Genomic DNA, 25,632 nt, shown 5'->3' on the forward strand with positions numbered 1-25,632 from the left:
CATATCACTGGACTCTGTGTTAGCACTTATTAACTTGTGCATATGAGCGACTTTAATATTTTTTTGCGTATGGGAAAAACCTGCTTAGTTTTCTCCCCAATTAAAAAAAAAAAGCATTTCTGCTTTCCTAAGTTTTTATTGATCAGTAATACGTATTTGGGTAGTACATTTCTGTCGACACATATGTTACAGTGACTTCCGCAGTTTACCGTATCGTTTTCAGCTTGGTTTATGAAGTCTTCTGCGGACAAACAGTTTAATATTTTCCGTCCTCTGGCTTTGCTGTAATGATAAGAAACTCTTTTTTCCCCAGTCTTCAGGATTATACAGTGTTATGGTTTCATTTGTTATATTTACATTTTTAATCCACCTGGAATGTATTTATGTCCTAGGCCAGTTTCTGGCTCTTCTCCCAGAAAACAACTATCAGGTGTTGCTTAGCAACTTCCACTTGGGTTAGAGTTCGGCTTCTTTTAGTCGGGAAAAAACAGCTGCACTCCCTTCTGAGTTGATTGCCGCCTTAAAGCGTTGCCTAGTAACCCCGTTTCAGACGTTGTGATTGGACCCTTCACACGACCCACCCACCCCCATCCCCCAAGAACCAGAAAGAACTTAACTAGAAACCTAATCTGTCTTTTTAGGAAAACAAGGGCAGCGTATGCGTTGCATAGCAACCAGGTCGCCTGGCCCTTCCATTGAAACCGGTGTTGGAAAGGTCGCCCCCCTCAAAAATGGCCTCTGACGCGCCGCTTTCGGTATATTTCGCCCTCGAAAGTTCTGCCAATAATTCAAGCTTCCACCTCTGGTCCCCGAAGGAGTTCTCTAGGTCCTTTTTGAGTCTTGCACACACTGGGTGCGAAGGAGGATGGAGATAAACCCACCCGCTCTGGGCGCCCCGCACAAACATGGCCGCCAGCGCCGAGAGGCGGTCCTGCGCGGGGGCGCGCGCGGCGCAGGCGCACTTCCGCTCAACCCGTGGTGTCTGAGGCGGCGGCGGCGGCAGCGGCAGCGGCGGTGGCGGCGACGGCGGCATCTGCGGCGCGGGGCATGGTCCCCGGGTCGGAGGGCCCGGCCCGCGCCGGGGGCCTCGTGGCTGACGTGGTGTTTGTAATTGAGGGCACGGCCAATCTGGGGCCCTACTTCGAGGGGCTCCGCAAGCACTACCTGCTCCCGGCCATAGAGTGAGTGCCGTTTCCGCGGCCCCAGCCCCGCCCTCCGAGTTTAGTTTTCCAGTCTCTCTCCTCACCCCGACCTTTCACTTCCGACCCTCACAGGTATTTTAATGGCGGCCCTCCTGCCGAGACGGACTTCGGGGGAGACGTGAGTCTTGGAACTCTCGAGTTGGAGGGAAGATGGGAGTCCGGACTGGGTCTGCGGGAGGAAGGGGCGGTACCTGGACCCTGGGCCCGAGATGGGAGGGGCTCGGGTCCGGACTCCGGGGTCGGCGGCGGGAGGGGCTGGGGTTTGGACTCCTGGGTCCGAGGAGGGGGAAGTTCGGGTTCTGGGTCCGAGGGGCTGGGGTCGGGATTTGCGGGTCCGAGCGGGGAGGAGCTGGGATCTGGTCTCTGGTTTCCAGGAAAATGGGGCTCGGGTCCTGGGTCCGAGGGAGGATGGGCTGCGGTCTGGACTTCTGGGTCCGAGAGGGGAGGAGGCTCAGGTCTTGGGTCCGAGGCGGGAAGGGCTCGGGTCCTGGGTCTGAGGTGGGAGTACCGGGGTCCGGACCCCTGGGTCCGAGGGAGGAGGGGCTGGGAGCTCCGACTCCCCTGAGGGAAAAAGAAACTGGGTCCCAGATGAAAAGTTCTTCTGTCCTCCCCTCCCAGTATGGGGGCACCCAGTACAGCCTCGTGGTGTTCAACACGGTGGACTGCGCTCCAGAGTCCTACGTACAATGTCACGCTCCCACCAGCAGCGCCTATGAGTTTGTCACCTGGCTCGATGGCATTAAGTGAGCTCTTTTCTTGGCTTCGGGAAGGGTTGGGGGAACCTGGGAGGGACCGCAGAGGAATGGTGGCCTGGATTTGAGCTGCCGGCATCCAGCCCCTCACATTGGTTGCTAAAAAGGGCTGCGATGGGGGTTGTGGTTTTGTCCCTAGGTCACTTAAATGGTCAGTTCTGTATGCTCAGCTGGTGTTGTCTGGCTTGGAAGTAGAAAGAATTTCCTGGTCAAGGAAGCCTGGGGAAGTCCAGCACCCCTGTCCTACTCCTCATGTATTCTTCCCCTTTCTGTCTGTTGCTTCTCTTTTCTACTCTAGTCCTTCTTTTTCATACCAGGGGCATTGAAGCTTGAGTGCAAGAGGGCTGGGGCTAAGCCTCTGTGCTTTGGAGTAAATTTTGATAGTTGACACTGCAGATGCAGACAGCCTGGGGCCACTTTTCAGCTCTACCACAACAGGACTCCCAGACCCACGAGTCCCTGTCCTCTGTGTCTAATAGAATTTATCTCTTAAAGGGGAACGGTAATAGTATTTACAGTCATCCTGTTACTTATCCAGTGTTGGGAAAACAGATTAAAGCTTACTGACTTGGAAATTCTTTGACAGTCCAGCAGTTGGGACTCTGTGCTTCCACTGCACGGGACATGGATCCGATCCTTGGTGGGGAAACTAAGATCCCACATGCTGAGGGGCACAGCCAAAAAAAAAGAAAAAAACTTATTTAGTGCCTTGTTTCCCTTAAGTAAGGAATTCAGGGATGGCTTTGATGGATGGTTCTCACTCACTGTCTCGTGGGATTTCAGTCACGGTGAGCTGGGACCACAGTCATCCGACTGTTTGATCGGGACCAGGGGATCCATTTCCAAGGTGGCTAACCCTGTGGCTGTTGGCTAGAGGCCTCAGTTCCTTGCTAGCTGTTATTCCTAAGACATCTCTTGATGGGGCTGCTTGAGTGTCCTCCCAACATGGCAGCTGGCCTTCCTCAGCCTGAGCAATCCAACAGAAAGAGCAAAAGGAGGCCACAGAGCTTTTTATAATCAAGTCTTAGAAATCACACACCATCATTTGTGTCACATTCTGTTTAGTATCCAGGTCAGTTCTGTTCAGTGTTGGAGGGGGCATGAATACCAGGAGATGGCGCTCATCGCAGATCTAGTTCTGGTGACACTGTAGGGAACTTTGGGAATCAAACGAGTTGATGACTGTTGAAAACAGTGCCTGACATGATTAAGTGCTCCCTCAGCTTTTGCTGTTCTTTTGTGTTTTGGTTTCTTGGTCTGCAGAGGGATAACGGTAGTCCATGGGGGCACTCAGAGGCGGGTCACAGAAGCTAATCTTCATACTGTGTTCAGCTCAGGGTCTGGTCAGAGTCCATTAAACAACACGGATTCGTGGGCTGCCGTTATCTTCATTCGCCCCTGCAGCAAATGTTTGTTGAACACTTGGTTTGTTCCAGGCTTCATGTGCTAGACCAGGCGCTGCATGTTCACTTACCCCCCTTATGGTTGTTAGAATTCATGGTCAGGGCAGAGCGGGGTTTCTCAACCTCAGCACTGTTGACCCTTTGGGCCAGATGATTATTGTATGTATGTTGTGGAGGGGTGGGGGGCATTCCTGTGTGTTGTAAGGAGTTCGGTAGCATCCCCGGCTCCTACCCCCCAAATGCCAGTGGTCCCCTCCGTCCCCAGTGTGATAAACAATAAAAACAAAGACGTCTCCAGACATTGTCATATGTCCCTTTGGGGACAGAATCCGCCCCAGTCGAAAACCTCTGGAACAGATTGTGGTGAGACTTGAATGATGTGGAATGGGGGCTCCTTGAGGTTCAAGTCCAAGTCTGATTTCCCTCAAGTCTCTAGTACCCAGCACAGGGCCTGGCATGAAAGAGCCCTAAGGAAAACTTTGTAGAACGAGTGAATGAACGAATGTCCAGAATGTACCTGATACTCTGGTTCTCCCTGGTAAACGCCTATTTAAACATCAAGAGCCAACGCAAACGTCCTTTCCCTGATTCCGGCAAGCAGTCAGTTGCTCTCTCCTCCGCCCCCATTGCTCTCAGGTGTTTCCCTGTTGCAGCTTCACACCTCTGGACTGTGAATGTCCAGGCCTTGGGTGTTTCTCCTGCTGTTTGCCTGAGATGGGAGACCTTTGCTGAATAAATAAACGAGTGAAAGCTGTAAGGAAGAGAATCACCAGGAAAGTGAACCTTTTGGTGGGTGTCAGGAGAAATAGTGAAACCCGCTTGTTTAAAATGTCAAGGGCACTAGGAAGATAAGAGGGAAATATATTCTGAACACTTCCATCCCATATCCACCCTCTCCCTTAACCAGCTTCGAATACACTGCCTGTTTAACCAAAAAAGAAAGCTTTGTGTGCTGCCTGCTCACCAGAATCCTCCCAATCAGCCGATAAACATTTTAAGCCATTATTGAATATTCAGAGTCATCACTGTTTTATCAGGCCCTATGTAACCATCTAAATTCAGTTTCTGTGACGTTCTGGGGAAGTCTGTAACAGAGTCACAAAGAAAGTCAGCAAGTTTTGTTCACATGGAGAAATCTTATCTTCTCCTGGAACATCCATTACTTACAGTACAAAGCAGGCAGTGTGATTTTTGGAAAGTCCTTGCTTTGAGGAGATTCGTTTCTGATGTTACATTTCCTGTCTGAAATGTAAGCGAGGCGGTTCCCCCACCCCCGACAGCTAGTGACCCAGCATCAGAAGGGACAGCCCAGGTGACTTCCCCACAGCATTGTGACAGTGCGTGTGTGCCTTCATTCATTCACTGGTTTGTGTGTTCATTCATTCAACAGGGGGCAGAAGGCAAGCAGGGTTCTGGCCCTAAGGAACTGGTGTTTCCTTGGGGTGACAGGCTGTGGCAGTCATTGGTCAGGGCTGGCTGCGGTTCACCTTCATTCATTTTGACTAGTCCCTCTGGGGGGCTCCAGAGGAGGGGCCCCTTAGCCCGTGAAAGTGAGTGACAAGGACTCAGGGGCATGACCTCAGGGGCGGGGTGTGAGGATAAGGAAGCAGTGAGTCAGATCCCACCTGTATCTCCCAGCATACTTTCATTTTTGTTTCACTTTCTGTTTCTAATCTGAGGGATTTATTTGAAATTTTTTAATATTTAAAAACTTACTTCTAACTGGCCATATATTTTTTTTCCCTACTCCCCAGTTTTTTCTCTAGACAAAATATTTGTTTTGTGTCTTTTTCTGAGCTGGTAACAGATGGCTTATGTTTAATATTCATTGAAAAAAAACAAACTCTAGGGTCTCAGAGTGGTCAATCTCACTTTCCTTTAAATTATTATTTTTTTTAGAAATTAAGGTGAAATTCCCATAACACAAGCAGTCAATTTGAAGTGGACAAGTCAGTGGCATTTAGTACATTTAAAATGTTGTGCAGCCGTCTTTTCTGTGTAGTTCTGGAACATTTTCATCCCTCTTAAGAGAAGACCCCGCATGCCTGCAGCAGCTGCTTCCTGTCTCTCCCCCTACCCCTCACTCCTACCCTTAGCCCGGCCGGGAAGATGGCTTGATTTCTTCTAGCACAGGCAGTTGGCAGTAGGGTGGATCCAGGATTGGTTGATTCATCGGCCTCTGCCCCAGCTCTGTGGCATTAAAATTCCTGTGCAAACCAGAGTCTCAATGGTGAGGAGGAGGAGGAGGAGGTCTGGGGAGTGGGTGGCGGGGAGGGGGAGTGGTGTAGGCTGAGCTCCCTGAGTGTGGGGGCAGAAGACCGAAATCTACACTGGGGAAGAATCCAGGTAGAGCACGGACGGGCCACGAGTTGGGGGCTCACTTATTCAGAAGGTACTTCCCGGAGCCTGTGTGTCCTCGGGCACATCATAGAGCCGGCTGAGGTCTCACTGAGGGCTGCGCTTTCTTGGGGCTGTAGGAGGAAGTGTGACAGTCACGGTATTGGGGGACATGTGATCAAGGGTGATTCATGTGGCAGGTGGGGAAGGCTTCCTGGAGGAGGATGACACGGGGCTGGGAGTTGGAATAGGTATGCAGGGTTTCCTGGGCCAGAGTGGGTGGCGTTATGTGGTCTTCGGGTGGATAACACAGGCAGAGACCTGGGTGTGTGGCGGATGACAGACTCCAGGGGCATCCAGGACCTTCTCGGAGGCACCCAGGGAGCGATGGAGCGGGAAGGTGGGCAGGGCCCAGGGCGGGGCAGGCTTGGCTCTGTTCTTGATGACCAAGGTTGGATTTGAAGCTGTTTGTTTATGTAACACACAGTTCCAAGCCCTCCCCTGTGCCATACTGGGGGGGCGGGGCGTGTGTGGCTGGGACAAGAACAGTCCAGACCTCATCCATGCCTGGTGGGGGAGACAGGTGCAGACACAGACACGGGGGCCATGGTCCAGAGCCACAGGGCCCAGTCTGCACAGATGTCCCTCGTGGCAAAGGGTCAGCCTTGCCACCACGTGACCCAGAGAGTCATGGTGGTAGCAGCTGCCATCTGGCAGAGGCCTGCCACCCACCCCACAGGGACGGACACTGGTGACCCCTCTGTGGATCAGGTGGAGGAGAGACCAAGTCTGCGTGTCATAGTTTCCTGGGGCTGCTGGAGCAAAGTACTGGAAACAAGGTGGCTTACAGCCACAGCAGGTTACCGCCCCTCAGTCTGGGTCCAGGAGCGTGAGCCGACGTGGGGTGGTGGGGTGCCATGCTCCCTCTGGAGCATGTAGGGGAGGGTCGTCCTTCCTTGCCTCTTCCAGCTTCCGGTTGCCCCAGACGTTCCTTGGCCTGTGCGGTGTCCCTCTGATCTCCACGTGGTGTCCCGCCCCCTCTCTCATCACATCCATGTTCCCTTTCCTCTGAGCGTGTCTGTCTCTGCTTCCCCGTTCGCCTTCTAAGGACACTGGTCATATTGGGTTCAGGCCACCCTGCCGACCTCATCATGGCCTGTTCACCTCTGTAAAGACCCTGTTTCCGAATCCAGTTGCCTCCTGTGGTAGTGGGGGGATCAGGACTTCAACATACGTTTTTGAAGGATGCAGTTTCACCCCTAAAGGTGGGAGGGCAGAGGAGGCCCCACAGCAGGCTGGGAAGGTAGGGGAAGGCCGGGCAGACGGCCCAGCGTGGGGCAGGCGCATGGGGACTGGGCCTCAGCGTAGGCTCCTGGGCTTAGTGTCCCGGGTCCTTTCTCTGTTCTGTGCTCTCATGGGGCCTTTTGCCAGAGGGACTCCCTCTCAGGAGATGACAAACAGCCCCTGCCCACTGGGGCTAGGGCAGGGCACTCTTGAGTGTCCCCATCCTGAGGGGCACAGACTGCGGAGAGGGTTGGCCCAAGTGTGGGCCCCTCCCTGGTGGCCTGGGGGCTGGCGGGTGGTGGCCCTGGGCACCCCAGGCGCTGACCCCTTGCCCCCTGCAGGTTCATGGGCGGGGGTGGTGAGAGCTGCAGCCTCATCGCCGAAGGCCTCAGCACGGCCCTGCAGCTGTTCGACGACTTCAAGAAGATGCGGGAGCAGATGTGAGTGTGCCCGGTGTGGGGCCCACACCCATCTGTCCACCTGGCCCGTAGCCCGCTTGGTGGGTCACAGGCTCCACCCCCAGCCTCCCTGTGGGGCGTTGGGTGGGCTGTCTGTCCTGGGCCCTGGGAGCCAGGAGGCAGGAGGTATCCCCTGGCCCACTCCCTGTCTCGGAGTCCTCATCCGAAAGGGGAGCTGGCTCGGAGTGTGCCTCCTGCCTTCCCTGTGGCTGGGTGACTTCCAGTGACTCAGGAGGCTCTCTGGGCCTCAGCATTCTCAGCTGGGAAATGGGTCCCCACTCCTGACTTCCAGTGGGGTGGAGGACTTGGTCACTGCTGCTGCTGGCTCGGGTCTTTTCTTGGGGTCCCTGCTGCCACCCTCTCCTCACCTTTGCTTGTCTCCGGTAGCGGCCAGACACACCGAGTCTGCCTCCTTATCTGCAACTCACCCCCGTACCTGCTGCCTGCTGTCGAGAGCACCACGTACTCGGGGTGCACGACGGAGACTCTGGTGCAGAAGATCGGAGAGGTGACGACTCCTGACCTGAGGGAGGAGGGGGCTGCCAGCCTGGGTCTCAGGATGGGCACAGATGCCATTGGCTCCTATTGGGAGACCTACAACCCAGAATCGCCCAGGGCAGCTACTCTAGGTCTTGGGTCTTCTGTCCCAGAGCTTGGTGGGAACTTGGCCCCGTGGCTTCGTCCTGACTGCTTGTCCCCTCTTGTTCAGCGAGGAATCTACTTCTCCATTGTGTCCCCCCGGAAGCTGCCTGCCCTGAGGCTGCTGTTCGAGAAGGCGGCTCCTCCAGCCATGCTGGAGCCCCTGCAGCCGCCAGCAGACGTGAGCCAGGACCCACGGCACATGGTGCTGGTGCGGGGGCTTGTGCTGCCCGGTGAGCCCGGGGGCTGGTGGGGGGCAGGGTTGGGGGTGTCCTCCCCAGCTCCCTCTCACTCAGATGTGCTTCGTGTCTCTCAATCCCCTCCTTAATGGGCTCTACCGATCATCCTCGGCGCTCAGTTGGGGGTGGCTCAGCCCCAGGCCCCCTCCAGCCCAAGCAACCTGTACCCCTGCCTCCAGCCGCACCCGCAGGCGCCACACTCTCAACAGCCCCCCAGCAGCCTCTGCCACCGGTCCCCCAGCAGTACCAGGTATGGATGTTGCCAGGGGAGGGACGTGCTCCTAGGGCTTGGCGGAAGCCCTGGCCCCTTGGCAGAGACCTGGTTGGAATTGTTAAGTCTTGGATAGGGGAGTCTCCCCTGAAACACTGGAGGGTGGGACTCTTCAGGCTAGGAGTCACGTCCTCTTAGGATTTTGGAGCTGGGCAGGATGGTCCTCAGCAGCTCTTCCCCTCTGTCACCAGGTCCCTGGGAATCTGAGTGCAGCTCAGGTGGCTGCCCAGAACGCCGTGGAGGCAGCCAAGAACCAGAAGGCGGGGCTGGGCCCTCGCTGTGAGTACCAGCAGGGACGTGGGTTTGGGCAGCCAGGTCTCCGCACCCCCACCCACACCGCTTCCCTTGGTCTCTCCCACAGTCTCGCCTATCAACCCTCTTCAGCAAGCCACTCCAGGAGTGGGTCCCCCCTACAGCCAGACCCAGGCCACCCAGCTGCCCCCAGGGCCCCCCGGTGCCCCCAAGCCACCTCCTGCTTCCCAGCCCAGCCTGGTCTCCACTGTGGCTCCAGGCCCGGGCCTGGCGCCCCCTGCACAGCCCGGGGCACCGTCCATGGTAGGTGCCTGCCTCCTGGCCGCCAACAGTGCAGGGAGGAGAGGTCGGCCTTCCTGAAGAGGGCCCGAGGGCACATGGGTCTTATTGTTTGGGGTCCTCGGGAGCTCACAGAGCCTGTGCTTCAGGCGAGGCTGAGACTAATTCTGGGGGCAGAATCGGCGGGTACTTGCGGGTGGGTGAAGACTGTTCCGAGGAGTCCAAAGGGTCCTGGGAGTCCAGGGTCTTTGAGAGAACCTGAATCCTCCAGGATTAGAGCATCTGTGGCCCCAGGTGTGGCCCAGTGGCGTTCTGGGCCTGGGGAAACACAGGAAGGGACCTTTGTCCTCTTCTGCCTGTTGACCTGGTCCTCTCAGGACAGCCCCTCCCAGGAGATGGTCTGATCCTGCCCTGTGGCTTTTCCTTCTCTTTCCCTTCTGCCAGGCGGGCACCGTGGCCCCAGGCGGGGTGAGTGGCCCTTCCCCGGCCCAGCTCGGGGCCCCAGCCCTTGGCGGGCAGCAGTCAGTCTCCAACAAACTCCTGGCCTGGAGTGGGGTCCTTGAGTGGCAGGAGGTGAGCGGCTCTGTTGGGCCAACCCTGGTGTGCTGCAGGGCTGGACCAGCGCCCGTGGGGTCATAGGATTTGTCGTTCTCAGGATAGTCCCGAGGAAGCTTGGGATGGGTAGCCCAGAGTTCAGGGTTAAGAGAAGTCTCAGCTTCTCGGTCCGGGGAGGACCCAGGAGATCATGGCATGGAGGGGACATTGGGTGGTAGGGTTTGAGGGCAAGAGGAAGAGGCCCACATTCATGGAATTCGAAGGCTGGAGGATTGCAGGGTTGGTGGTCTGATGAAGGGGCCCAGGGCTTGTGGGCCTTAAACTGGGGGGTTATCCTGAGCTTTTGGGGCTCCCCGGGAAGGGCGGAGAGGTCAAAGAAATGGTGGCTCAGGGCCCTTTTCACCCAGATACACCTTTCCTTCCCCCTTAGAAGCCCAAACCCGCCTCTGTGGACGCCAACACCAAGCTGACCCGGTCACTGCCTTGTCAGGTCTACGTGAATCACGGCGAGAACCTGTAGGTGGCCAGGGGTGTGGTGGGTGGCGAGCTGGGATGTGCGTCTCCTGATGCTTCTCCTGGTGTCACCCCAGGAAAACGGAGCAGTGGCCCCAGAAGCTGATCATGCAGCTCATCCCCCAGCAGCTGCTCGTGAGTGGCCGGTGGCGGGTGACCTCCCACCCCTCCTGCCTCTGTCCTTGCCTCCGCACGCCCGCTGACCTGGGTGTCTCCCGCAGACCACCCTGGGCCCTTTGTTCCGGAACTCGAGGATGGTCCAGTTCCACTTCACCAACAAGGACCTGGACTCTCTCAAAGGCCTCTACCGCATCATGGGCAACGGCTTCGTGAGTTGGGTGGCCAGGCAGTGGCTTCCTGTCTTGGGCCCAGGGAGCTGTTTTTGATGGTGGGGCTGCCTTTGTGATGCTGGGCTCCTAAAGTCTGCCCCAGATTGAGGTTTCTTTCACTTTAAAACCATGGCAGGGTATGACAGGAGCCATCGGAGAAAGCTCTTGGCTCTGACGGGTTTGCGGGGTGTCACAGCTTCCTGGGGCCAAGAGCAACAGAAGTGCATTCTCTCGAGCTCCTGAAAGAGAGAAACATGATCGAAATCAGGGCGTCGGCAGGGCTGCGTGCTCTCAAGGCTCTGGGGGAAGACCCCTCCTTGCCTCCTGCGGGTGGCAGCCCCAGGCGGGCTTGGCTTTAGACAGCCTGCTCCTGTCTCCTGTTTTTGTCGTCATGTGGCCGTCCTCTCTCCATGTGTCCTCACGTGGTGGTCTCTTCCTGGTGTGTGTGCCTGCTTATGGGGACGCCTGTCATTTGGATTGGGGCCCACTCGAATGACCTCATCCTAACTTGTTACCTCCGCAAGCACCCTATTCTCAATAAGGTCCCGTTCCCACGTGCCACGGTCTGGAACTTCAACGTGTTTTTGGAGGACACCATTCAGCTCATAGCACTAAGGGAGGGTCTCTAAATAGGACCAGAACCAGTTACTGAGTCCATTCTGTGAACCTAGCTCTTTTTCAGGAGAGGGGACTCCTCATAGGTTATCTCATGGTACCTTGAGGAAAATTCTCCAAAGAAGGCAATCCTGAGAGTTAAGAATGCCTCCAACAGCAAGTAACAGCACACCCAGCCGGCAGGTTTTTTAGAACAGATAGATGCTTGGGGTGAAGGCTTGGACCAGCAATTTACTGTTTCTCGCAGTCCTGTGTGGGTCCGCTGGGCTCAGCTGGGCTAGTCTTGCTCGGGGTCTTTGATGGGGTTGCCGTCAGATAGCAGCTAAGACTGTGCTCATCTGAAAGCTCGTCTGGGCTGGAAATCAAGATGGTCCCCTCTCATGGTGCTGCCCATCAGCTGGGGTTCAGCTGCGCCTGGTCTTCCGAGTGCCTCCATGTGGCCTCCCCGTGTGGCTCGGGCTCCCTCACAGCGTGGCATCTGGGTTCTGAGAGCCGGATACAAGCAGGCGTTCACTTGTGACGTGTAACAGGATGCCCAGAGGAGGGCACTCTCAGGGCTAGGTCTGTAGCCCCTTGACGTCAGGGCCAGGATCTCTGGGGCTCCCTTGTTTCTCTCTCGTGACTGTGAGATGGTTCCTGAAGCTCAAGGAGTCCTGTCTGACTTAATGTAGGAGGGCAAAAAGGAGGTGTGTTATCAGCCTGTATTTCCCCTTCTTTAGGAAAACACGTTCCCACACCAAGCAGGCTTCCTTTCACATCTTGGGCCAGACCCGGGCCCCTGATCCCCACGTAGGGACAGAGGAGACCGTGGGGGAGCAGGCACCAATGAGTGCCCTGGGGCCCAGACGTGCTGCTACCCAAACAGAATTGGGGTTCTCCACACAGGGAGAGGGGCAGATGTTAAGCAGCTATCAGGGTCTGCCTCGCCTGAGAAAGCGAGACTGGCTTGGCCGAGGTTCCACCGGTTCCGTAAGCTCATCAGCCCCTCCTCCACTAAGAGCCCCTCTCCCAGAAGCCTTGCATGTTACGGCCTCGCTTCACGTTCACTAGCGTTCCCTGGGCACTTCCTGTGTATACAGCCCACTGCAGGACAGTGGACATGATACCCGGGTCTGTCCCTTGAGGTGTGAGCACCGCCTCCCGTGAGTTTCACTGCAGACGCTGAGGTCGAGGTGGTGTGGCACCCCAGGGGCCTCTCGGATCCCTGGTCCGTCAGGGTGTCTGCCACCACCACTGAGCACGCACTTCCCATGTCAGCTCTATGTTGAATTCCCTCCCTGTCAGCTGTGAGCCCTTTGAGGGGGGCAGGATTGGAGGGGGCTTCCTCTGCTCTCCATCCAGCCATTAGCAGCAGTCCCAGCTGCACCCTGTTCCTTCGGGCACCCAGCTCTCTGGAGCAGCCTCAAGCCAAACCTGGACCCTCCTCCACCTTTCAGAGCAGAAAGCTGGCCACGCCTGGCCTGTGCGGTTTCTAGAAGCTTCTAAAACCCAGAGAGGTGGGCTGCCCCCTCCTGCAGGGCGTGATGGCTCTGATCCCCTCCCGCAGGCGGGCTGCGTGCACTTCCCCCACACGGCCCCGTGCGAGGTGCGCGTGCTCATGCTGCTGTACTCGTCCAAGAAGAAGATCTTCATGGGCCTCATCCCCTACGACCAGAGTGGCTTCGTCAACGGCATCCGGCAGGTCATCACCAACCACAAGCAAGTCCAGCAGCAGAAGCTGGAGCAGCAGCGTGGGGTGAGCGACCCCGCGGCTCCCCCGCCCTGGGGCCTGTGCTGCCCTCCTGGGTCCCAGCTCTCACGGCAGGACCCCTGGGGCCCTCCTGGGGCTCCAGTGTTGGGCACGTCCTCCTCCGCCAAGTTCAGTCTCCCCCCATGTTTCCCTGCAATCTTTCTTTCCTTTATAAAGAGTATTCTTAGTGAATTTCTAAGACACAGTCCCCTCTTTAGGGGCATAAAGTTTACATCCTAGACAACCCCGCCCCCTGCCCGGGAAAACGTTCCCAGCTCCTGACGGGGTCCCGTTCAGGGTGCAGATTCTCCGCAGCATGGGGATTCCCCGCCCAGCCACTGACCTGCTCCCTCTCTCCCCACACAGATGGGTGCCCAGCAGGCGCCCCCTGGGCTGGGTCCCATTCTGGAGGACCAAGCAAGACCCTCGCAGAACCTGGTGAGGACAGGGCCGCGGAGGGGGTGGGGGTGTGTGTAGAGGACACTGTGATTCTGATCTCGCTGAAGAGGTGGAGGGGTCTGGGGGCTCCATCCCTCACCCGTGTCTCTTCCCGTCAGCTCCAGCTCCGCCCACCGCAGCCCCAGCCTCAGGGTACTGTGGGGGCCTCTGCAGCCGCCGGGCAGCCCCAGCCCCAGGGTGCTGCCCCGGCCCCTCCAGGCGCCCCGCAAGGCCCTCCTGGAGCAGCCCCCGGCCCGCCCCCTCCTGGACCCCTCCTCCGGCCCCAGAACCCTGGGGCCAACCCCCAACTGCGGAGCCTCCTCCTCAACCCGCCCCCGGTGAGATTTGGGGAGGGGGTCATATGGGAGCCGGGGGTTCTTGGCTTGACAGTCGGATTCCCTTCCTCGTGGAGGCGGGAGGTTGGTTTGATGGGAGTGGGTGATTGGAGGTCGGCCTGGCCATTCCCCACATGTCCTACGTGGGCTTCTGCCGAGATTCCTTTGAAGGAAGACCACAGGCTCCACCAGGGAGTGGGGCAGGTGGGGGCTCTCCGCCAGGGCTTCTGAGCCACTTTCTCTGCCCCCGCCAGCCCCAGACTGGGGTGCCCCCTCCTCAGGCCTCCCTCCACCACCTCCAGCCACCAGGGGCCCCTGCGCTGCTGCCCCCACCGCATCAGGGCCTGGGGCAGCCCCAGCTGGGGCCCCCTCTCCTGCACCCGCCGCCAGCCCAGTCCTGGCCTGCTCAGCTTCCCCCGAGGGCTTCACTGCCAGGTAAGGGGGTTTGGGGGAGGCCCGGGGCCTGGGCTGAGTGTCCCAGTGTCCCGTGACTTCTGGGAAGTGAAGTCCTGGGCCTTTGTGGCTCATGGGGGCTCCATGGGCCCCCGGGAGGTACAGCCCAGGGCACCGAGAGCCAAGGCAGCAGGTGCTCTCCCCCCGGCTCCCCGCCTCTGTGTCCTCTGGGGTTGCTGGGAAAGTCTCAGGGCCGGAGAGTTGTGCTGGGGATGGGCCCCTACAGGCTCACAGGAGGTGGACGGCCCGTGGCCATGTGGGGTCAGGAGGTGCCCCTGGGGTCCCCCCGGGGCTCCCTCGACCCCCCCGTGCCTCGGGCCTCCAGAGGCGGAGGGAGGACTCAGGCCCAGGGCCCTCCCGGGCCCCAGGGACTACCGGGAGATGCAGTCCCTTCCCACTGCCCCCCAGGTCAGATGCTGCTCAGCGGGGGGCCCCGGGGCCCGGTCCCCCAGCCGGGCCTGCAGCCCAGCGTCATGGAGGACGACATCCTCATGGACCTCATCTGAACCCCGACACCCAATAAAGTTCCTTTTAACACACGCCCCGGCTCCCGTCACTGACATCCCCCAGGACTGGGCAGGAGGAGATGGGGGGAGACACCTCTGCCCTTGTTCTCGCTTCAGCAGATGCCCCCAAGGCCCCGGGCTGGTGAGGCCGGGGCCTCCGCGGTGAGTCAGGCCATCTGGTGCAGCCTGGCTTCCGGGAGGTGAGGAGGCTGTAGGCAGAGGTCCTAGGACCACGAGTGCCCATGGAGGTAGAGAGGGTACCAGGCGGGCCCAGAGGAGGCCTGTGAGCCAGCCAGGCAGGTGGGGTCTGTGAGCAGCAGTCAGTGAGGCAGTGAAGGAAGGTGGTGACAGTCTAGGTGCTGAGATGACAGAAAGGAAAGTGTGGGGCAGGAGGAAGCTTGGGATGGTCAGAGGACAAGTCAGCAGAGGCCTCTGGGAGCACAAGCCTTTGTGGGGGAAGGAGGGCCTGGAGAGGTGGGGAGGGAGCTCAGATTCCAAACTGAGCAGCTGGAGGCTTGTCCAGGGCGTACGGAAGGGCTGCAGGAGGCCAGGCCCTAGGGCCAGGCCTGGGTCGGTTGGGTGTCAGCCCCTTGTGGGCTGCGGGATGTGATGGGGCAAGATAGGCAGGGAGGAGCCGAGGGCAATGTTCCTGGGGAGGGAGAGGCCAGAGGAGCAGCCAGAGTTGGGGGGCAGGAGGGGTGAGGCCAGAAACTGGTGTGCCCATGTGGAAAAAGTTGTGGGTGTAGGGTGGGGTCCAGGGTGGTCCCCAGGACCTGGCCTGGGTGCTGGTAGACGGTGGGCCTTCCTGAGGCAGGAGCCGGGAGAAGGAGCCAGTGGTGATCGCTGATGGTCCGGGACATCTGAGGGACAGAGGCCACGCTGGGAGCCCGGGGTGTGTCTTTAGCGGCAGCGTGTGTGCTTGGTGGTTGAAGACACAGGAACAGAAGAGGTCTCGTGTGGAGAGAGCAGGCAGAGACCAGGCTTCTGGGGCTTTGGACGAGTGGACAGTGGGGCCATCCTGGTGATGGGAGACACGGCGGGGATCTAAGGAGGAGATACAGGTTTGGGTGTAATGAGGCAACGGGCCTGAGGCTGTCCTTAGGGAGACATCCAAGGGCCAGCTGCTTTGGCCTGTGAGCAGAGACTTGGTTGTCTGTTGTCAGACCGAACCCAGAGCAGTGATGCTCAGAGTGTGGTCTAGAGGTGGACCCCCAGCGTCCGCATTGTTTGAGATGCCTGTTAGTATCAGATGCCCAGACCCCCTCCCAGGAGAGAGGTTGCAATCTGGTGGCCCCTGGGCCACTCTACAGATGAGTTTTGTTTGGCCTTCCCTGTGTTAGGCTATGTGGCATTTTTTTCCCTAACGAGTTAGTTGTAAAAATCAGGATGATTCTCTCTCTCAAACACCCACACACACACACACAAAATCTGTAGTCTTGTCTTCTCTTGACAAGTCAGAAGATCTGGCTCCCCTGGGTCCACCCTCCCGCCCAGCAAACAACGGGCTGGAGCCGTCCCTTTCCACGGGGCGTGTGCTCTCTGGTTCGCCACAGTCCCCACCACTCCCTCCTGACTCCCCCACCATGAGGCAGAAGGCTGTCGCCTTTGGCACGGGGCTGGCACGGTTGGTGTCCCCGGGGTAGTATTCGGAGACAGTGAAATCTTTCTTGTACCCATGTCTCTACCAAAAGTGGCAAAACGAAAGAGAGAACGAGAGGGCCACGTGTTTCGAGAGAAATGGGAGCGAGCCTATTTCTTTGTGGAGGTGAAGAGCATGCCTACGTGCTTAATATGCAAAAAAATCGTGTCTGTGTTGAAAGAATACAACCTGAAGCGTCACTATGAATCCAAGCACAGTAAGAGCTTCGACCAGTACACAGAGCAGACACGAGACGCGATTCTCAATGAGCTGAAGAAGGGCCTCAAGTGTCAGTAGGGCCGGTTTCGGAAAGCCGACGGAAGCAGTGGCGTGGCTGCCGCTCGAGGCTCCAGAATCACGTGACACAAATCACCCAGGCGTTCCAGCCCACGGACATCCAGTTTATAAGGGAGCTGAAGAGACGCCCCCCGAACAGAAACCCCCGTCTGCTTGGACCGTCGTTTGGGTCCAGCAGGCATCCGCGTCTCGCGGGAGGGGAAGAGAAATCTGAAGATCGACACGTCCAGTTGCTTGACCGAGTCAGATCAGTCGTGGCCTTTACTATCGCTGCTCATGAACTATCACCACCCAGTTAGCTTTATTTATTTGTGGCATGGAGAATCTCGATGTGACTGAACAAAGCTGTGACATGGTGCCAAGGCAGGCCCGACCTTGGGAAGTGACTTGTTTTCTGTGTGTCAAGAGAAATACACACTTTTCATGAAAGCTGGTCTACACCTAAGCACAGCTACAGACTGCGGTGGTGATGAAAGACATCTGTGTCCCTGGGGACGTAGGCGGGTTACCTCAATCTGAGGGGGCGTCATTGCCAGAGACTCAAGTCAGGTCATCGCATCAATTACCAGGCCCCGACCTTGCCGTGAGAGGTCAGTGGAACACACGACACGGCACCTGTGACAGGGTTTTGTACCTTAACCATGGCAGGCTGGTGATGAACTTGACCCCAGTGTGTTTTATAGAAGCTCTGCGACCTTGTCATGTGACATGTGGAAGCAGTCTGAACTGTTGCAGTCCATCAGCTTAGCTCATTTCAGGTGAGCCAGCAGCCATACCTTGGTCCCCCTGAGAAGGTCAGTCAGAGACTTTGGGTCAAAGTTCCTACCCTTCTGAACATTCTTTTTCTCCCAAGGACATTCACAAATAGCTACTTGAATGTATGATCATGTTCACCCAGTCCAGGCAGAAATGGGGACGCCGTTGGCAGGGAGTATTCTGACTCCCTTTCCGTGGCTGCAGGTGGTCTCCAGAAATAAAGGGCATGGCCTGGACAGCGTCCACTCAACTCGTGGGGCTAAAGACCAAACTGCCCCAAGGCTCCCGGCGTCCAGACTTGATGAAAACGAACGAACACTGCCCCATTTGCTTTTCTTGGTTGCTGTTGATCATGTGAGTGCGGACCGCAAATACTAGCCGCTGATCTCCAGGGCAGTGGGCTGCCGGTCGCCCAGTGGGCTCCCTCGGAAGACAGCCCTCACCACTCTCCAGCAGTCGCCTGAATCTCCATGTCTGGAAGCGCCCACGCTTGTGAGCAGCCATTTTCCGTTACACAACTGAATCAAGTTCAGTGCTGCCCCCAGCTTCAGGAGTCCAGGTCGAGTTCTCAGCCACCAGTCCCGCCCTTGACATCTGGGGGTGGCATGGATGAGGCCCACCCCCCGGCTTCATAGTCCAGGGAGCAGAAGAATTACGAAAGAGAAAACAAAAAAAATTTAGTAATTAAATATTTCTATTTTTCAATTTGTATTTTTTCAATTTGGATTTGAAAGATAAACTCCAGTACCATACCTGTTTGTATTATGTTCCATGCATTCACCAGCGTTCAGTAAAGATTCCATTTGATTATATTTCTGGCCGTCGACTTTTCTTATACCTGGCGAGTTCACTCATTTATGTGGCCCACCTGGCTCCTGCAGGCATTTGAGTTTACGATCCCTGCCCTAGAGTCTTCTAGAACGGTCGAAGCGAATACTCCATCGGGGGAGGGAGGGAGGCTGGGCTTCAGCATCAAGCGCAAGCTCCCTCGGCAACTCTGACGCAGACGAGGTCGAAGGAGGGAAAGCGGGCCACGTGTCCCAGGCGGCGTGTGTCGCAGGGGTTCTCGAAAGCTCAGATGGCTCCAGGGGCCAGGCAGGTGATGGAAATGGGTGACACAGGCGGGTGTAAGACGACAGGGATTGACGGGGACTGTGGCGAACTTGGGGAGTGCTTGCCCCACCTCACGGCATTCAAATTAAAACCAAAAAAAAAAAAACACTGTGAGGACCAAACAAAATCCGCTGGTGGGTCTCAGGAGGCCGCCGGGCTGCCATTTTGCGACCTCTGGAAGAAGAAGACGCAAGGACAAGGCCAGAGGCCAGAGGAGGACCCACATGTGAGGGCTGGGCAAGGGCTGGGAGACAGGAGGAGCAGGCAGGTGTGTTCTGGAAGACGAGTGTTTTCAAGGAGAGAGTGACCGACTTGTGTCCAAAGCCATCAAAAGGGAAGAGGACTAGCAGGATGCAGGCTATGCTCTTCCCACAGGGTGGACATTGCCCCATGGGCGCAAACAGACACTGCTCGAGTCCTCCTGGGACAGATTGATCAAACAAACCAGTGGCTGTTCCCAGTCACTGGAGGCCCCAGACCTCAGCACCCAGTTAGATGAACTGAAGGGACTGTCCCCGTGTCATCACCCCGTACTGTACCCCAGATGAGAAGGAAGCCCTGGGTTACAGCGTGCCCAGAGAGAGGAGATCTACCCACGCAGCACTCACCTCCACATTTCACAGCCCAGGTGTAGACAACAGCCTCTCAGAACCAGCCAACACTGAGAGAGCAATCTTTCCAGAAAGTTTTTCTCTGAGCATGAGGTATTGTTAAAGCTGCTGCAGTGTAGTAGTACAGGCCTTAAACATCAGGGTTGAGACTCCAGCTTCTGTACCAATGGGTTGTGCGGCTTTAGGCAGGTCCCCGTGCCTCTCTGAATCTCTGACCCCATGTGGCTAGAAGTGATTTCTGCAGAATTGAGCCCTCGAAGGAGAGCTGCCGTTAGCCACGGTTGCCATCACTGGTCAAAATATGCTCCTAGAGGGCAGAACTGCATGCATGCTACTTTGTCAGAACCACCAGGGCATCCATGACGGTTGTAATTTGGGTGAGTGACTGGTTAGAAACATTTCATTTCTGACCAGTTTGTTTTTGGGGCCAGGCATGTAGGACTGGAAGCAAGACTGGGAAACTGATGAGAATTCTTGCACAGGAACAGATCTGGCAAAAGTGGGAGAACATAATTAAAAAAAAAAAAAAAAAAAGGTAGATCACTGACTTGTTAATGGTTAGATATCTGTTTTGGGTGAGAGACTGCCCACCTCCTACCTCTGTGAAGAAATTTTATGAGAAAAATGACACCCTCTAAAAAACATGTTTGTCTAAAGGTACATAAAACTCACTAATATTTTCCCATCAGTTTGGGCTTTTAAGAAAATTAACCTTAAAATTCTATTGAGTTACATAGGAATCTAGTTTCATAAAGATGAAAAAAAACTACTGAAGTGTAGAACAAAAAGTGAAATATTCCTCAGAGGCAGGTTTATCAGTTTGGTGTTTGGGTTTATATGCTTACGGTTGTAGACACACATTGATAGCTTCTTAAATGTTTTATGTAAACGAGGTCAGTTTCTATATGTTCTTGATCTTGCCTCCCCCTCCCCACCTCGCTTGAATCATGGCCATTTGTCCACATCATTCACTACAAGTAACTCTGTGTGCTTTTAGTAAATGGTTGCTTCCCCTGGTCCATTAAGTGGACGCATTCCAATCCCACAGACCATCCAGTCTGCATAAACTGCCTGTTGATGTAACCATTCCAGGGCTTAAAACAATAGCATTTACTGTCTCACAGTTTCTCCGCATCAGGAATCGAGGCCCAGCTTAGCTGGTGCTTCTGGCTCAAGATCTCTCGAGGTGGCAGTCAAGCTGGGGCTGCGGTCTCATCTGAAGGCTCCACTGGGGGAGGGCCCGCTTCCAAGCTCATTCACATGCCTGGGGGCGGGATCTTGTTTGCTCCTGGCTGGAGGTCTCGCTTGGTCCCTCACCTTGCAGTCCTTTTCACAGGACACCCAAGGTGGGAGGCACAGTTTTTTCTGTAACCCAAGAGTGGAAGTGATAGCCTATCACTTTTGCTGTATTCCGTTCATTAGAACAGTTGCTAGGTCAAGCGCACAGTGAGGCTGAGAGGACAATAAAAGGATTATAATACTAGGAGGTGGGGTCACGGGGGGCTGTCTTTGAGGCTCTGCCACATTCTTCGCGGCAGCTGGGTAGCTGTATAGTTTTCCACTATTATAAAAAAAGCTTCAGAGAATCAGCATGAACATGTATCTCTTCCCCTTCATTTGTATAGGCATTCCTTTTTTTCTTTTTGGCCACACCCTGGGGCGTGCAGGATCTTAATTCTCTGACCAGGGATCAACCCTGTACCCCCTGCAGTGGAAGTGAGCTGTGTTAATCACTGGACAGCCAGGGGAGTTCCTGTTCAGGGATTCCCGTGTGATATATTTCCAAGTGGAGAATTTCCAAATTGAGGTGTATGCCGATTCTGTTTTTATTTACTTCACTTATAAAAAAATTCAACTTATTTTTTGCATAATAAAGCCTCCTGTGGTTCACACTTTTAGAGGCCTCCAAATCAACCCAATGCACGGCCTCTCCCAGCCCTCTCTGGAGACTAGCAACCGATTTCTTGTGTGTTCTTTGATGATCTGGACTAGCAGGTAGAAGCAAACAAGTATATTTGTTTTCTGGCTCTTCTGGCCAGTGGCAGCTTACTTTATACTTTTATAAGCAGCTTGATGGAGGTATGATTGAGTTTGGATATGCACATACACTTGTGAAAGAATCATTGCAGACAAGGTAGCAGGCACTCATCGCCTCCACAAGTTTTCCTGTGTCCCTTTGGTCTTCTCTGTGTTACGTGTGTGTGGTAAGGACACTTCAGCAGACCTACGCTCTTAAATGTCAGTGCATGGTAGAGTGTCAGTAATCACAGGTGCTTTGTGCTACAGAAGGTCTCTAGAACTTGCTCTGCCTTATTCTGTAGATTGCTTTATCTGACAATGTATCTTGCAGGTTATACCAGGGCAAAAAACCTTATATCCTTTTTTTTTTTTAATGGACCATTTTTAAAGTCTTTATTGAATTTGTTACAATATTGCTTCTGTTTTATGTTTTGGTTTTTGGCTGCAAGGTATGCGGGATCTTAATAACTCCTGGACCAGGGATCAAACCTACACCTGCTGTGTTGGAAGCACGGGGTCTTAACCTCTGGACCATCAGGGAAGTCTCTTATCCATTTGTATGGCTGCATAGTACTCCCCCGAGGAATGCCATCATTTTCTCAGTCGGTCTCTTACTGGTTATGTAGAATGTTTCTGGTCTTTTGGGGTGCCCATTTTATTTTTATTTTTTAGCAGGGTGCCCATTTTAAACTGTGACCAAACTGCCCCCTCCAAAAAATATGTGGCATGTCAGTGATTGTACCAACTCATTTCTTGCCAGTTCACCAGTGTGAATGATACTGCAATCGAAGAGGCTGGGCAGGACACAGCCATCTCAAGGCACCTTGCTTCTGAAGGCAAGGAGAAAGCCCTCTGGGCTTGGAGATGGGTGAAGTCTGAGTTTTTCCAATGTGGGAGTGTTCAAACAGTGGGTGTGGGGGGCAGCTGTGGACTGTTGGTTTCCCCATCTGCAGAATGAGGTAATAAGGTGGTCACCCTCATGGCCTAGTGTGTAAGGGTTCAGTGAGCTAAGACATTTATTATTATTATTGCTTTTTCAAGGATGATTTATTTTTTTAAAAAAATTTTATATTTTTGGCTGCACCGCACACAGCATGCAGGATGTTAGTTCCCCAACCAGGGGTTGAACCTACACCCCCTGCAGTGTAAGCCCAGAGTCTTAACCACATCAGGGAAGTTTCTCCAAGAATGATATATTTTTAAATTAAGTTTACAGGCAGGTACCAGCTCTGACAACCAGTCAGCCTCCCAGTTCTCATTCTGTGTCACATGCTTGTATAAACTGCACCCATAAACCATAAAAAGTAATTTATCATTTCCAATTCTTTTTAAAAAGTGACAGGAGAACCTAAAGACACTTACTAAGCAAACTGAAGGGTGGACTTTCCTAGGTTTTTATGAGCTTTTCCGTTTAATCATTTACAGTTACTTTGCTTGCGATTCATCTGGCAGCATTTTTTTAAGGCAACTCACTTTTATTCTTTCCAATGCAGGCAACACGCTTTGCATACAAACAACTCTTTGAATATTTGATTCATTTGATAGAGTGAAGTTATTAACTGAGGCTTAACTGGCATAAACAAGTTTGGTAACAGACAGCTACTCCTCAGGAAGTGTACAGCTTAACAGTTGGGAGCAGAATTGCTTCGTCATAATAGTAGCCAGCTAGGCTGGGCAGATTTTACAGATACGATGAACCATGTCTTCCAAATCGGCAAACTGGGTAAGCTAGATGGTTTCAGAGAGCTGTATTGTACTAGTTACAGTAATTACTAATAGAATTTCACCCTGTGTTTTCACTTCTCACTCTGAAATGTTGCCATTTTGCTCATGCTGGAGTGGACCCTGGCACACCTTTCTCCATGCTTATACAAAATCCTAGGGGTTCATACCAAGACATTGTCCTGATGGGATCTGAAGTATGAGAAGGCATCAACTAGGTGGAACGCAGAAGAGATCAGTCTAGAGACAGCAGCAGGGGTCCCACCATGTGGGGCCTTAGAGGAAGAGTTTGTAGTTAATTCTAAGGGCACTCGGAAGCCATTGGAGTCTTTTTTAAAAAAACATTTTCTTTTGTATTTCTATTTATCTTCGGCTGCACTGGGTCTTCATTGCTTTGTGCGGGCTTTCTTTAGTTGCGGTGAGCGGGGGCTGCTCTTCGTTGCGGTGCACGGGCTTCTCACTGCGGTGGCTTCTCGCTGCAGAACACGGGCTGTAGGTGTGGGCTTCAGTTGTTGCAGCACGCAGCCTCAGTAGTTGTGGTGCACGGGCTCAGTTGTTCTGCGGCATTGTGAAATCTTGCCCGAACGGGGATCAAACCCGTGTCCCCTGCATTGGCAGGAGGACTCCCATCCACTGTGCCACCAAGTAAGTCTCATTGGAGTCTTTGATGAGTGGAATGAAAGTTAAGGTGACAAGAGCTAAAAGGCTATTACCCATGCAAGAGATCATAATGGCTTGTACTAAGAATAGTGAGAACTGAGGATTTAGGGAGATTAAGGAGGAGGAGGAGACTTCTGTCCCTACGATTTGCCTTCCTACTACCAGCAGTGAGGTCTCCTGACATAGTCCAGCCTTTGGAGATAACTGTTGATATCTAGCTGGCTGTCTGGGTCCAGAGAGTAGTGATTCCCTATTTGGCCACAATCCAGGTCAGATTTGGGGCTCAGGTTGGGGCTCCAATATGACCTTACCTGGGGCTTCTCCTCCCATCTGATTGCTCCTCATAGATCTGAACTCTAAAGGGATGGAGTGTCCCAGCCTCTGTACACACACACCTCCTCATGATGTCATTCATTCTCATGAAACACTGAAGGTTCTCAAAGTTGTATCTCTAGACCTTCCCCCATTTACACTGTTTAGTCAACATTGCAAATGTACCACATAGATACAGAAACACATTAAGGAAGAGAAGGGGACTTCTGTCCCTATGATTCTCCTTTCTACTGCCAGCAGTGGGGTCTCCTGACATAGTCAGGCCTCTGGAGGTAACTGTTGATATCTAGCTGGCAGTCTGGGTCCAGAGAGTAGTGATTCCCTCTTTGGCCACAATCCAGGTCAGATTTGGAGTTCCATCTCCGCCCACCCCACCCTGCTCCTCCCACAGTTATTTCCCTTTCATGAAATGACACCTCTACAAGCAAAACCCTTGAAATCACTTCTCCCTCTCACTTTCACTCCCCACATAAGTCCTCTGGGTTTCAGCTTGAAAATAAATTGTGAAAGTGTGGCCATACTCCCTGCGATCTAAGCCACCTGTGACTCTCAGTTGGCTTATTGCCATAGTCTCTTATCTGCCCTCCTGCTCCACTAGTCCTTACCTCATATTCAACACAGCAGCTGGAGGGATCTTTTTAAAAAAAGATGTTACTATTTCAAAAGTTTGCATATGGTAAGAATTGCAAATAATCTACAAGAACGAACTGAGTCTCCTTTTCATGTCTTTGACTCTTCCATCTGCTGTCTTCTCTCCTCAGAGGTGACTCTGGATCCAGCTTCTTCTGTAGACTTGTAGAGACACTGTGGGCATGACTCTATGCATTTGTGAATGATTTGTTTAAAATGTAAATGAGACTTTGTCACTTCCTTGATAAAAACCTTTTGATGGTTCCCCAGCAAAGTGAGACTAAAATCCAAATTCCATCGTGAGGCTATAGGACCCGGCTTGTGGCACCTGGCCATTCTGCTTCCTCAGCTCTCCTTCACCCTCACTCTGCTCCAGTCGTGCTGCCCCCCACCTCCCCCCACCCCCCGGTTCCCTTGCATTCTCAGGATTTGTGCCCTGGCTGATCCCTCATCTTAGCACACTCTTGCAGCCTATGTGGACTTGCAGGCTGCCTAAAGGTCACTTTGCTGAGTTCTCACGGTCATCATCATCCCACCCCCCATAAATAGTGTGCATTTGCTCTATTTGTAACACATCACAAAATGCGATTATTTATTTTCTCCAGTGGGGCTGGTCTCTTTGGTCACCACAATTGGTGCCCAGCACAGAACTGGAAATGGCACTAATAATGATTTTAAAAGGAGAAAAACTATCATTTACGTCGTCACTGTGCCAAATACCGATCTAATGGTTTATCAACTCATTTGATTCTCATAGCCATTTTAGGGATAGCTAATATCCACATTTAAAAAACAAGGAAACTGAAGCAAGAAATGTTATACACAAGAACTAGCATGTGAATCGGAGAAGGCAATGGCACCCCACTCCAGTACTCCTGCTTGGAAAATCCCAAGGACGGAGGAGCCTGGTAGGCTGCAGTCCATGGGGTCGCGAAGAGTCGGACACGACTGAGCGACTTCACTTTCACTTTTCACTTTCATGCACTGGAGAAGGAAATAGCAACCCACTCCAGTGTTGTTGCCTGGAGAATCCCAGGGACGGGGGAGCCTGGTGGGCTGCCGTCTCTGGGGTCGCACAGAGTCAGACATGACTGAAGCGACTTAGCAGCAGCAGCAGCAGCAGCAGCAGCAGCAGCATGTGAATACGCAGTCCTTTAATCTCAGTGAATGAGCGAATCAATGAATGGCCCTGAGTGCCGAGTGGCAAGGAGAAGAGGGAGGCGGGCGGAGCCTAGGTCGCGGGAGCCAATGGGCACGCAGCTA

General features: G+C 54.2%; 2 protein-coding genes across 4 annotated transcripts in view; one reads left to right on the forward strand and one right to left on the reverse strand.

Annotated features, from left to right (window-relative positions):
- Positions 1-4,604, reverse strand: part of FUZ (fuzzy planar cell polarity protein) — a 15,976-nt gene extending 11,372 nt beyond the window's left edge. The window contains exon 1 of the mRNA XM_059876784.1: positions 4,525-4,604. The gene's annotated coding sequence lies outside the window, so the exon portion shown is untranslated. The remainder of the gene's footprint in view (positions 1-4,524) is intronic.
- Positions 953-18,093, forward strand: MED25 (mediator complex subunit 25). Of its 3 annotated transcripts, none has more exons than XM_024978362.2 (18): positions 953-1,181; positions 1,275-1,320; positions 1,821-1,945; positions 7,320-7,418; positions 7,824-7,944; positions 8,146-8,308; positions 8,434-8,564; positions 8,777-8,864; positions 8,947-9,140; positions 9,561-9,689; positions 10,102-10,187; positions 10,262-10,319; positions 10,406-10,513; positions 12,675-12,863; positions 13,224-13,295; positions 13,415-13,633; positions 13,885-14,065; positions 16,281-18,093. In XM_024978362.2, the coding sequence occupies exons 1-18, from the start codon at positions 1,048-1,050 to the stop codon at positions 16,523-16,525; spliced, it is 2,388 nt and encodes a 795-aa protein (XP_024834130.1). In that variant the 5' UTR covers positions 953-1,047; the 3' UTR covers positions 16,526-18,093.
- The last annotated feature ends 7,539 nt before the right edge of the window (positions 18,094-25,632 follow it).

This window comes from Bos taurus, chromosome 18, assembly GCF_002263795.3.
Source record: "Bos taurus isolate L1 Dominette 01449 registration number 42190680 breed Hereford chromosome 18, ARS-UCD2.0, whole genome shotgun sequence".
Lineage (NCBI taxonomy): Eukaryota > Metazoa > Chordata > Mammalia > Artiodactyla > Bovidae > Bos > Bos taurus.